Source organism: Geospiza fortis, unplaced genomic scaffold, assembly GCF_000277835.1.
Source record: "Geospiza fortis unplaced genomic scaffold, GeoFor_1.0 scaffold121, whole genome shotgun sequence".
NCBI lineage: Eukaryota > Metazoa > Chordata > Aves > Passeriformes > Thraupidae > Geospiza > Geospiza fortis.
Window position 1 is genome coordinate 2,764,314 of NW_005054346.1, and position 13,960 is coordinate 2,778,273.

Consider the following 13,960-nt stretch of genomic DNA (forward strand, 5'->3'; position numbering starts at 1 on the left):
GGCACAGCTTGTATGAAAACCCTCCTTCTGTGCAGTGAAGCCCCGATATGGACGGAGCCCAGATACAGGTTACAGTCCCACCGGATTTGATTATAGCCAGAAGAGCAGAGTGACCATCTATCGTGATGTCAAAATAAGTGATTGTGGAGCTGCTGAAGTCATTCTGGAAAGTCTCTCAGCTTGCTCCTGGACTTTTCAAATGAGATGACAAGCTGCCCTTAGCAGACCAAGCTAAGTGGGAGCCCTTTCCCCCTCTGTAAACACTCACATATTTCTACAAGCAAAGAGCCCAAATGGTGCTCTTCAGCCCCCACTGCAGGTTTGACCTGCATAGGAGATCATTCTCTCCTTTCTATATTGCTGTGGGGAGTTATTTTAACCTGGGAAGAGATGTGTATTATGTCTCCCCTGTCACAGGGAGGGATTTCCACCTTTCTGCCTGTGGCTGAGTGACATCTCTCTCTCTGCTGTCCTCAGCTCTGAAGGTTACCCTTCAGTTTCAAGTAATTGCTCATCCAAAAACTTATCCATGGATAAATGCTCACTGACATTCCTGCCCACTGTACCAAGGAAATATATGAGTGAGGGATGCCAGATTTTTTTCATCCCAAAAATCTAAAAATGGCCAAATCCTCCTATTTAGCTGGGGGAATGTGGACCTTTCTACTGCTTTGACCAATGGAATATAAATAACGACAGCAAATTTGGAAATAGCCAGGGTGCTGCTTACAGTGCTGTCTCCAGCATGACTTAGCAACTGGAACTGTCTCCTCCTTCTGGGGGCAATATTTGACTGTGATAAATATCCTAACCAGCTTTCTTCTTCCTGCTCCACCCCCCTCCAGTAATTCCATTAGGTACCTTACTGTATCCCTCACGTCAAAGTTAATGCAATTACCTCCTCTCATCGTGCATATTAGGTACTGACAGTATCCAGCAAGTGGATCAGCAGGGCTTCAGCTCATGCCCATATTTTTTCTTTTTATTTAGTTTTGTTTTCTCTTACTTTGTCTGATTCTTCACTTCAGCCCATCCCTCTTATTAGATACAGAAAATGCTCTTGCAAACTTTTAGCAAAATATCTAAGCAAAAGAAAGTCTTCATGGCTTCATGGTTTCAAGGTTTGTAGCTGCTCCCCTCAAGGCAATGGTGGCTGGATGCAGTGTGAATTCCGCTTCCAGAACGCTGGAATGGACTGTCCTGCTTTGCTGTTTGTGCAGGATTTCTGATGGCAGCAATAAACACGCTAATGGCCTCATCTGTGTCCTTTTGTTTGTTTGTTGTTGGTTCGAATTTAAACTTAATTTCTAAGTTTTGCCTACTCATTTCCCTTTCTCCCTCTATGAGACCCGTTTCCCCCTTTTCTGCTCTTCTTTTTAGATTCCTACAGCTTTTCTCTTGCTTGCACCTATCTGTCATCCTTTACCTCTCATCTCCCTTAACAGCAGAGACCAGCAGTCCCTCCTTTCTGCCTCTCTGCCCCTTGGCCATCCTTTACCCTGTAGCCAGTCCCAGCCACTCCTTCTCCTGTCCCGGCTCCAGTCCTGAAGCTCCTGTTCTTTTTTTCAGCCACATCTTGGCTCTGGTCCTGAGATCTTTTTGAGATCCTTTCCTATGGTCCCAGGCTCAGTGTCTTCTTTTCCAGTTTCCCAGGCCCCACTCTTGCCTAGTTTGTTTCTTAAAGGGATGGCTTATGTGCAGTGTGGTTGGAGGCCAGTGATGTGAGGAACATGCTCCTTCATGGACCTGATTTAGAGATTTAGCACCTTTTAACATCCAAATGTCCAATTTATCTTGGAAAAACATGCCATGTGGGATTTCTTTAAAGAAATACAACTTGACTGCATCTGGATGATTTCTCATAGGAGAGCAAAAGATGTGGTTTTGGTTAGAAGGCCATCCCATGTGAAACCGCACAGCCCTGCTGCAGCTTGAGCTTTCCAAACATAACACACCAGTGCTGGAGGAGCTGAATGGCCACTCTGTTTGTGTTTACTCATCTCCTTGGTTTTGTATTGGCAAGCTCTATTTTTCCTTCACGGTTTCTCACAAATATGCTGAACAAGCTTTGGTTGCCAAAAAATCAGGTCTGTGGCTGGCCTCCAGAATGTGAAAATCCATCCCTGATGATTATCTTCTAGCTGATCCTAAGCAACTGAACAGGGATCTTATATAATAAGATGACTCAGGAAAATGCAGTAATTTAAAATTTATCTTCTCTAAAATATTGTCAGGGAGCATTTATGACTCTGAATAAAGTGAGTTTAGGACTCAGCGTCTCTGACTCTGAATAAAGTGAGTTTAGGACTCTGAATAAATTGAGCAATGCCACAGTCATTATCTCATTCATTCCACTGGATATTTTAAGTGTGAAAAAGGTGTATTTTATGATTGGCTTTTCGCAAATATTAAAATGAATATTATATGTGTCATGTTAGAAAGTTACGCTGTATTAATTCTCTTAAGTAGTGTGCTAAATATAGTTTTAGGTTAAAATATAATGTTAAAATAGAAACTGTGCTATGGAAGATACTTTTTTTAGAGGACTCACACCAAGATAGCAGCCACAGGACACCTAAATCTTTCAGAGAAAATGAATTTATTGCTCCATTATCAGAAGAAACTAACTTCTTTCCAGCTCGCTCAGCCATGAAGATGCTGTCAGGATTAATAGGAAGAAGTTGACACTGACCAGACAGAATCCTTTGTTTGAGAGGAATTTATGCATCATGTATGAGGTATATGAATATGCAACAAGCTATTGCTTTTAAGGGTTAATCCTCTGTTAATGTGGGTCCTTTTTGGGCTTATTTTGCCCAGAAAGAGGTACCCGGACTGTCCACAACTCTTTGTTTTTATTGTCCTAAATCTTAATTGTCCAAATTTTTATTGCTCTAATTATATTACTATTTTTACAGTAATTATAATTACTATAAAATTTTTAAAATTTTAAAAACGAGTGATTGGCGTTTTTCACATCAGCCCAGAATCATCCTCCAGGTCCACAATAAAGAGCCTGCAGTCTGCACAAGTGGCAGACTGCAATATCCAAAAATGTTCTGGGGCCAGGGAAGAATGAAGGGCTTTGGTTCTGGGCTCCAGCTGTAAGAGTCCGTGTGTGGACGGGCTGTTCGGGTCCAGTCCGGCTAGCTATGAACTCCAGCCCACACAATCTTACACGGACAAAGGCAAAAGACCAGAAGGGCTCTTCTCCACGGGGGCACCAACGTCCCACATTTATTTCCAAGGTGGGAAAGAGACGATCCCCTTCCTGTGGGGGACTTTTATACCTGGGGAATGGGGGGTGGAGACAGAGAACCACATCCAATGGGATACAAGTGAGGAGGGGCAAGGGGAGGGACTGACCAGAGGAGAGACGGCACCCGGGGTACTGGGGTTGTGGGGGGTAGAATATAAGAAAATAAAGATAGTGTAGAAAGTAATCTTACCCCTAAGGAGTTGCAGCTGGGCCAATTATCAAAGATTAGGAACAAGCCTGACTTTAACAGGCCACAGCTGTGACCAATGAGAAGAAGAGGGCTATAAAAGAGTGGGGTGGCTGGTTGAGTGGGGAACTGGAGTCAGTTGGCTGCTTTGTGAAGGAGGAGGAGTTACTGCTCTGAGGAGGTGCCCACAAGAAAACGCCAAGAAGGCGTGGAACTTTTGCAATAAGGCGATAACAGTATGGAACCCCTGCAGTATATAAGGAGATAAAAGTATGGAACCCCTGCAATAAGATGACAACACGGGGTGAGGGAAAAACCGTGTGATAAGAGAGGGGAAGAACAAACCATGTGATATAACATAAACTGTTCAGTGCAATGTAAAGACTACTCAGTGCAAATCTCCAATCACATAGTGCGAAACAACAACTAGCTAAACGATTTAGTGCCATACAGCAGTTGTGGACTCACCAGGGTGCTGGGCAGTGCTCTTGCTGGGGCTGGCTCTGCGCTGCCCTGGGCTGCCCCGTGCCTCCTCCTTGTACAGCACTCGCAGGAGATGGTCTTGGTGGGACCGGTGCTCTGGTATGGCCACCACCTGCAGGGGACAGGCAAACACCCTGTCACACCCAGCCCTGGGGGTCAGGAGTGACAGGAATGGTAGATTTGGCTTTACAAACAAGCTGCAGGTCTGCTGGTAGGTAAAACTAGCTCTGGGAAATAAAAGAAACAATGGGAAGGATTCCACTGATTGATGAATTTGCTTTTACAAATAAACTTTAGGTTTGCTGATAAATGAAGTTAGACATTGAGAGATGAAAGAAATAAAGGGGAAGAAAAACCCCTAAATTCCATATGAATTAAAAATGAAAAGGGAGGGTTATACATTAGAAGGAAATCTTTGGTATCAGGTGTATCGGGGAGTCCGTCCCTCTCAAGCACCTCAGCCAATGGGGAAAGAGAGAAGGGAGATGCCGCCAGGAAATTGGGATAAAAAGGAGGCTGCATCCTCCAAAAATTTGAGAGATCCCAGGGGAATGCCCCATGGCCTCTCCCTTTATTCAAACAAAGCCAGAAAGGACTCCTCTGTCTCCTTTTTGGCCATAAACCTCTGGTGTTTGTGGATTCATTTTCCTAACAGGTGCTCTCTCAGGGTCATGGGGGAGCTGAAAAGCTGCTTGTTCTTCCTGCTGCTCTGCTGTCATCCAAAGGGGATTTTCTCAGGTGGGGACTGTGGGATTTGTGGGATCTTGTTTGGCTCCAGCTTCTGTGCTGTGTATAGAAGTATGGGAAAATCCTGCAGGGTCTTTCTGGGACCCAGCTACTTAGTTGCCCCTTTCTGTATTCTCCTCAGGAGGCTGAAATGTGCTCCTTTCCAAGATCTACTGAATAGGATATGCCTCTGATACAGCCCAGATTAATTTTCTTATTGCATCACATCTGGGGCAACCAGTCAAACTTATGCAATGCAAACTACAAATGCTGTTTCATTATGGTCTCTCCTATTTTTAAACTTACTTACATATTGTACCTGATAAATAACTACAGAGAATACAAGGCAGAGAGGGATTGTGCTCCTAGAGATTAGTTTTCACAAACATTGGCTCACACAGACAAAACTCACTGACAGCTGCAACTTTATATGAGCATCACCCCCGCTCCCTCCATCTCCCACGGTCCCTGAAAACAAGCATGAACAAAATCAAGTTCTTTTCTAACCAATTTAGACTAAGCCATGGCACTCACTGTCCTGCCACAGGCAGCTGGGGATGCCAGAGGTAATGTGAGTTTGGAAAAACAGGGATACACCTCAAAGAAGTGGATTGGTCAGGACTGTTCTCCAGGATAGTCTGGAAAGAGTTTTCTCAAGAAGATCAAAGTTCCAACAGCAGGGACAGAGTGTTTCATACTTTGTTGTTTTTTTTTTTTTTTTAATTCTTCCCTAAAGAAGAATATGCTGCTGTCATACAGAGAGCCACTTAAACAGGGTGAAGATCCAAACCAGCCAGGAAACAAGACATGTGGCAACTATTCAGACTATTTCCTATTAGACTAACTTATGTTGGAAGACCATGAGAAAAGCAGTTAGTTGCATCTAGCTGATGACTGGCAGCTGCTGTCTACGTGTTTTAGATATAAATATAGTTATTTTTCCTCAAGACTGAGACCAAAAACTGGCCAGCTCACTATTGACATAGAAAAAACCTTAATTCTGTCTATTGCTCTGCCTTCTAACACACACTCAAGATAAATCAAGACCCTATTCAAGCATGTCCCCTCACACCAAATTGTCCATTTCCTCTAGTTAAGTTTTAATTGAATTTGCCATTAATCTGCAATGTTCTGTGTATATGACTTTTTACACAGACATAACAACATATGCAAACCCATGTTTTCCAAAACAGGAAAGAAGAAAAATCCCAACCTAACCACTTTTAATTCTTTTGTCTCCATGTACCCTCTGGAGTCTGGACAGGCCTACATTACCTAAATCCTACTGACTAGTAGGATGAGGAGCAGAAACTGCCCAACAACAGGCAAAAATACTTCTAGAAAAGGCAGGTAAGGCAACCAAAGCCTAATCCACAGCTGGATAGGGGTTTCCCCCAGTTTCTGTGGATTTTGACACACGGCCTATCATGCTCCATGTGCTGTAAATTACTTAAAGACATGCCCAGTGTTCAGTTAAAGGGACTACTGGTGTCCTTGAAGACAAGCACATGCTAAGGGAGGCTGCAGCTGGCTCCCAGCTCCACTCATCACAAATTTGGAGCTGCCAACAGAGCTGAGCCTCAGCATTGCTCCGATGTCTCAGAACGAGGGTGGTGCTGGTTATGAGAGGCCTCCTGTTGCTGCTTAAGCTGTTGGCACTGGCTCCCTCCCTGCTGCCCCTGGAGCAGCTCCAGCACCTCCCCATCCCTCTGCAGCAGCTCCTTCAGGCTGCAGCTCCTGGCTCCACACACGGCCTGACCACACAAATCTTACAAGCTGCTCACCAGGGCATCACCCCCTTCACCACGGGGCCACCAGGAGACTCCCATCCTCAGGACTAATATGATGGACTGTGGCTAGCAGGGGTCTCTAATGACAGCCCTTGGAGCCTGCCTCGTGTGAACCGAGCTCTTCCAGCTTTCAAGGAATGCCACAAAGCTCAGCTTTCCCACCATCTCTGGAAAAGTGTCCAGTGCTCTTGGTCACACTTAGTCTTTGCAGGTGTGTGACAGAAAATGTCATCAACCCTCTGCTCCTGAGACAGCTGCAGTCACTTATTTTGCATTGTCATGGAAAGAGCATTTTTGGTAAGTAGGATGCTGGCTGCAGTCACCTCTAATCCTGAAAGTGGCTTATTTGATCAGTGTAAACCACCATGGACTTGAAACTTAACATTCTGCCTACGTGTTGCACAGTTTGGGGAAAAGAGGAGGGTTTTTATCTTGGTTAATAGCAAGAATTATTTAGGCACATTGTCTGTGTTTTTGAGATTCCTTGTTACATATGATATCAGTAATGCCAAGACACCTTCAAGCAGCAGAACCTGTATAAATAAGTTACAGTGCCATTTTCCATTACAGCTGGGGACAACAGTGCAATGTCTATAACATATTTTCAGCAGCTTTTTTTTTTTTTTTTGCATCATTTTTTGCATGGTTGTAGCACACTTTGGGAGTTCCTTATCTCCTAATTCAAGATTTCACAGTGACTTTGGCTGCCTCACCCATTACTGTAATATGTAAAGACTTATCTAGGTCAGGAAACTAAACCTGCTGTAGCTTGGTTTTGATCTAAAGTGGAGCTGACATTTCTTTAGGGTACCTAGGGTAAAGCAGAAGGATCAACTGGGAGTCACTTTTCTTTTCTAGACATACCAGGAAATTTAAATCTGTGCAAATGGCAGAGTCAGCCAAACTATGCAGAATTAGCAAACCGCTCTCTAAAAACCTACTGTTTTTAGGACCTGTAAATCCTTTGGCTGGCCCAGTCTGTTTGCAGGACTCTGGCTCTGAAATCAGAGCCCAGCAAACTCTCTTTTTCTGGACTTTGCCATGCACATGAGAGCACTGAGGCCTGGCATACCCCCTGCTGGAATTAGCTGTGTTCAGAGGGAAGGGGCACAGAGGACACAGGGCAGTCACAGAGAGGCTCTTCCAACCATCCTAATCCTGGACTTAAAATCCCACTGCCAACCAACAATCATCCAGAAAAGGTGACAATTAAATATCTGCCTTTGGATAAAATTTTGAAACCTAGAGTGCTTGTTAGTGGAGAAAATTCCAGATTTGTAGAGTTATTTTGATGGCCTAATGCTGAGCTGATTTTTAATGTGGCAACTCTAGCATACACAGGGGTATTTTCTACTTTCTTGCAAAGTAGACAGGTACTGGTGTCCAGACAGCTCTACCCAGGGGATTTTGGGGCTAGAAGAAGAGAAGGGAAGGATCTACTACCACTGGAAATAACTCTTAATAGGGCAATAGGAACTGCAAATATACATATTGGTGAAACACTCAGCTGAAAAAAAAAAAAGGTGCTTCCTCCTTTCTGTCACCCTTCCACAGTCATTATCATGCTTTTGGGATGAGTTCTTGTATGTGATGGAAGCTACCCCCCACAGTCAGTAATTTGAATGTTAAATCACTTAATGCTACACTGCTTGAGTATTTCTGCTGCGAAAAAAGAAGGTCTGGCAGATGTCCACATTGGTTGCTATTTTTGTCCTTGCTGAGGATTAAAGTTGTGCATCCACCGCAATCACCAGAGCAGAAGATTTCATGTTAGCTGAGGCATTTCTACAGCTCTGACTGCAGGTGCAGATGTAAAAGTGAAAAATAAACAATCATTCTGCGACTTTTCTGTGGGTCCAGAAATTGGCAATCACGGCTTCCTCAGAGGCACGTCTATTCCAGTATGTGCAATTTCCTTCAGTGCTTGCTTACCAGCAGTGGCATCCCACTGAAGAAGGGGAATGTCTAAGAGTTGGCTGTGCTCAGTCAAACACTTTGGTTTGAGAGCCATCCTTGTTTTCACAGCTGGAGCTGCAGACCATTCTTCAGGCTTGGTGTTCCCACTGCTAATATGATGCTGCCTGCATCATGACTAAGAGCCAATCAAAGGACATCCTTAATTGGGGTCAGGAAAGCCCCAAAGGAAAAAAACCCCAATCCTCTTAAAATATAGCAACAAAACAGGGACTTTCTTATCTTATTTTCTTAGGCTTTTATGAGTACAGTGCTGCCACAGCAGCTGATCCAATCCAAATTACATATTAGGTGCTTCCATTTAGTAGAAACAACTATCTACTGAGATTTGGGACAAGATAACAGACACAGAATTTCCTTTGATTTTGATGTAAGCCAGCTGAATTTTTTCAGCTGAATAGTTCTATGAGAAATATTGTCCAAAAAAAAAAAAAAGGTAAATTATCCAAGTATTTTGTTTCATCAATTCAGAATAGTTCACTTTTGGTTTGGACTTTTCTGTTTTTATATTGCGTGGAAAACAAAATATACCAAAGGTTTAACAAATGAAAGTGGGGTATCTCAAAATGGCTTATTTTGAGTAACACTCCAGCAGTCTGACTCATCTTTCTTTTGGCATGAAGAGTAATTTTGAAATCTCAGCCTGAGCTATGGGACAAGACCAACCAAACCGAGACTGTCACAATTTGGGAAAACATACACATGCAGAATTTCTACCCAAAAAATGACAGACATGTTTCTGACTCTTCCTGGGGACCACTTCAGGTGTCCTGTGATGTACCAGGATCCTGTGATCTGCTTTAATAACCAAAAGAGAGGGTGGGAGTGAATGTGATGAGGTTTTTTCCCAGTGCACAGGTAAGTGAGGTAAGCAGGAGGACCTACAGTTCTGTGGGGAGATCAGGGAATCAGGAATACAAAGAAAAGGCTCTTGGAAAATGAGGATGGATCTGGGAAGCAGGAAAGGGCATGGAAAAAGGGAAGGCCATGGAGCAAAATACTTCAGCGAAGTGCTTAGATAAGAGACAGGTCTGTGGTGAGAAGAAATGCTTTGGCAGAAGAGTCTCAAACTTGTAAGAAGTGCTTTGATATGCAGAAGAGACTGTCATTCCTGCAAATCAGCTAAAAGGATTTTGCAAGGGGTTGTGAATGGGTCAAGTGGATTTCAGGAGGGAAAACTGAAGACAAGAAACCCCACACCCTTGTGTGAAAGCAGCTGAACTTGCAAGACATTTACTCAGAGCATGAAAAATGTTCAGTTATTTTAATCTGGGGCGTTCTTCTGTGCCCTCTGCGCTGCGACTGAGGCAAGGGCAGGCAAGCACTGCTGGGACCAGGAGACGAACATGATTATTATTATTACTTGATTAACACTGATAGGATTTGGTGTGATTTGCTTACTTTTCATTCCTACATGTATCTCTGGACTTACTGTGAAGGCTGTATGGACAGTAATGAAGTTTGTGATTCCCTCCTCACATGGCCAGTGTTGGTAAGCCACTATGCTCATTTTGACTGGCTCTGCATGGCAAGACCTTTTTTTGTTTGTTTGTTTGTTGGTATTTTTTTTTCAAAGCACTTCTGTAAATGAACTGCAGCTTTACAGAAACTCCCCCTTCTGTTTCCCACCCCACTCCCTGCATCAGACATGGATGCACTTCTTCACCCTGGAAGATCTGCTTCCCATTTACCCACAGCACTTTTGAGGGTATGCACAACCAACTAGAATGTGAACAAAATAAAACAGGGAGAAGAAAGGAGATTTTTCTTACACTCTTTGCAAGGATGTGCTGTGAAGCTTTGGCTCGTCTTCGGGCAGGACTACATGCTGCAAAGAGAAGAACAGAACATGGTCAGGATGCTGTGGAGGTGGGCATGTGCCCCCCAAAGTCCTCTGTAAGAATTCACTGGGGGCATGGTGGGAAGAGGGGGGAGAAGAAAGAGTTTGAGGAAGATTCCAGCTGAAGCAATCCAAAGTCCCTTTTGATGTGATCTCAGAGACCATGCTCTGACTGCACAATACAGAAATCCATGGCCACAGGGCCACAGCCCATCCCGAGTTTCTGCACCTCTCTCTCAGGCTTCCAGAAGGAGCACTCCTCCTCCTTTCTCAGTTTTGATCTGGCCTCCCACCTGCAAGTACTTCAGGAGGAAATGAGTAGTGTATACATTTACTTGGAGACTATTATGATTTTATCTAGTTAGAGACTTTATCAACAAGCTCTAAGTCCCTCATGACATTGTTTCACTTTCACTGCATGATGTCCAAAGCACAACACTTGCACTAAGCCTAATCTTTTCTTTTCCAATTCTCAGAATTACCTATTCTGTTCTTTAGCTTGGGACATTTTCCTTAGAGTCTTTGTCTCACTTTTTATTTCTTAGACCCACAAAGACACCAAAAGCATAGAACCACCAGCCAATAGACACACAGGGTGCCAGGGCCACAAGCCAAGCTTTTGTCTGAACTGAAGCAACTGGTTTTGGGTGATGGTTTTACTGGACTAAGTGAAAGCTCTTTATACTGTTGTTGTTTGAGTTAGGCTTGAAACTGGCCAGAAAGACTCTGTGATCCTCCCAGCTCTCCCTCTCATCATGTCTTCCCTTCCCTTGTGTTCGGGCTACCAGAGCTACAGGATTTAGCCACCAGTGACAGAAACAGGCTTGCAGAAAGCTGCCAAATGTGGAGAATTAACTCCAATTCTAAAGGCTGACCCTGGGGCAAGGCATGTGAATGGGGGTTTCCTATTCAGGCTGTGTGTATAATCCCAAGGCTTTGAGGAGCCAGGAAGGTTTGTCACAGGATGATGGGTGACTCCTACTCCCCAGGTGAGCTTTCCTTGACGTTGTTGGCATACATTTCACTTGCAGTGCTTATTACTGCTGTGTATTACTGTGTGCAGAGTTTTGGAGCTGTGGAAGCAGCTGGAGGTCATCCAAGGCTGCTCCTTGCTGGAGCCAAACTCCTCTCCTCAGATGGCAGCAATAACAAGTGCCTGGGCTTTCCAGGGCTCTGGTACAAGCAGAGCTGGCAGTGAGACCAAAGTCACTCTTCTTAGACAGCTTATGTGTGTCTAACAGCCATCCCTCCACATCCCGGTGAGGATGTAAGTCCTGAGCCTGAGGAGCCCACTGGAGAGGAAAGTCTGGCCTGTGCTGTGCTGTGGTGAAACAGGACAGGAAAATGGGAGGGTCCCCGTGAGCTGTGAGCAGCCCCTTGCAGCACAGGGCATTTCCACACTGAGCTTGTCACAAGGAAGTTGTCTGCCTGCCTGGAGTGTGCTAAGCTGTCAGTGTGATTACAGTCTGCTCTGCACAGTGTGATGTCCTCAGGGATCCTCACTGTTATCCTGCAGGACATGTTTTATATTTTAAACCATGCTGAGTGTGGGATGAAAGCCAGACAAACATAATGAAGGTGGTTTGGGTTTTTTTAAACCTAGGAATATACTGTAAGTTGTTTTTGAAGCTGCTTCCATCACCTTTAATTCTGGAATTTCGCTGTGTGAGGGCTAAACTAATTGCTTCTAAGCAAAACACTCAAGTGCAGAAAAGTTTAGTAATGCAAGGAATTATCTTGTCTCTCTGGCACTTTAGGTATTTTACCACACAGTGTAAGGAGTACAGATTTTTAGAGATTTCTACCAGAAGCAAGTGCTCTCGTGCTGTTATAGCTGCTACCCAGCCTAGTGCAAAAGGAAAAACACATAAATGTGCCTAACAGTAATAAATTTGCCTACTTTCAGAGTACATATGATCCACAGTCCCTCATCCCCTGTTGTCTGCCAGAACGAGTGGCAAAAGGTTTACAGGGCTGAAGAAAGGCAAGGCATGAAAGGGAAATCACAGCACCAGCAAACATGCAATTACTTGAACAGGCATTGAAAGAAGGGTGAATCACAGAAGTAGCCAGAAGTGACCCACTTGGGTGGGAATACAATGACAGCAATGCAAACAGTGGGGCTGCGAGGCTGTCCCTGCAAACACCAATTTCTTCAGGGGGCTGGAGAAGGGAGAGAGGAATGAGTCCTTGCAGATGATGTACATGGATTTGCCTGCAAAAGGATGTTTGTGCGTATAGCCCAGATTTCAGGCAGCAAATACAATTACAGTGATGGTTCACTTTGTCATTTCCACTTATATTCCAAAATTAAGCAGCTGAGAGCTCATGCTCGCAGCTTGCAAGTAAAGATCTGATCTGGCCCCACGATTTGTTTTCCCTGCTTTTCCCTGCTTTCTTGTTGCTGAAATATGCAGCCATTGAGTTTAAACTAATTTGTTCAATCAAATGCAGGCTGGGCTTTGTCCGGTTCTTACTCTTCATTAGAAGCAATTAATGTTAATCATGCATTCATTTCCAGGGCATGGCTTTGGAAATGTTCCACTTATTGAGCCAGCAGACTTAAATTCAACATTCATGCACTTCACCCACTTCTAACTGCTCGCAGAACTTCATTCTCTTTTCTGTTACACAGAAAAGCCACACAGTTGCAAGCTGTCACTTTAGCAGTTACCTCATAGGTACAGCAACACCGATTCCAGAGCTCCCAATTTTGCCAGAGTAAAGATTTCACAGAGGTACAATATTGAAGCACCTGCAGGGATTAAGTCGAGAAAGCAGCAGCGAGGGCTGGGCTGCAGGCAGAGCACGGCACAGCAGAGCAGATGAGCTGCTCCCTTCAAATATTTCCCCGCTGCTAAACATCCCACCCCTCTAAAAGACAACACCACAGCCGTTGTTAGATTTTGATGTACTCACATTTGGAAGAAATCACAGTGAAAACTTCTAAATTTTCATCGCTGCAGCTGTAAATCTGGTGCATTTTCCACCTCTCCCTACTGACTGCCTTTCAGCTTCATGCAACCGCTCTGAACTTCTGGTAAATAGGTTTCACTAATCCAATCTGGCTCTGTGATCATTGTCCAGATCTACAAAGGACAGACTGATGCTGTGATCTCATCTCATTCCATATTCTTCATTGCAACATTTTCTGCTCCCATCTGCCTTTCTATGAATAATATTAACACAAAGATTTAATTTAGCTCTTGCTTAAGCCTCTACTCAGATAGGAGCATTTTATTTTACATTTGCTTTTACCAGTGTGGAGAATCCTCTGCAATAAATAGCTAATAATTAAACTCTAATCTATTGGCAAATGCTCACGGAAGTACTACAAAGATATTTGAAATAAGTTGGGTTAAATGTGTACTTTAACACATTTACCATAAAAATTCGCTCCCTACACATAATGAGGAGATGACTCTAGTATATTAAGAAAAGCATTTCATGCTTTACCTTTTCATTTCATAAACAAATACTGGAATCCTGGGTTTTTCAAAGCAAAATTTCAAAAGCAGATGCCTAAGAAAGGCAGATGTGCATAGATCTCCGTGCCCCCTACACATCTGTGGTTGCAAGGGGAGGAAAGGTGCCTGAGTCATGGATGGGTTCCTGACTTGATGGCTCTGGGGTCTAATCCCATATTTATGCACTTTGATAAATGGTCTTCTTGCCAAAGCTCTTAATTTCTTCATACTCCC

At 43.8% G+C, this 13,960-nt stretch overlaps 1 protein-coding gene across 1 annotated transcript in view; it reads right to left on the bottom strand.

Annotated features, from left to right (window-relative positions):
- Positions 1 to 13,310, bottom strand: part of VXN (vexin) — a 17,328-nt gene extending 4,018 nt beyond the window's left edge. The window contains exons 1-3 of the mRNA XM_031058659.1: positions 13,179 to 13,310; positions 10,192 to 10,247; positions 3,898 to 4,041 (exon numbers count right to left, since the gene is read on the bottom strand). Of these exons, the coding sequence (XP_030914519.1) occupies positions 3,898 to 4,041; positions 10,192 to 10,247; positions 13,179 to 13,242 (264 nt within the window). The 5' untranslated portion in view covers positions 13,243 to 13,310. The remainder of the gene's footprint in view (positions 1 to 3,897; positions 4,042 to 10,191; positions 10,248 to 13,178) is intronic.
- Positions 13,311 to 13,960: the final 650 nt, after the last annotated feature.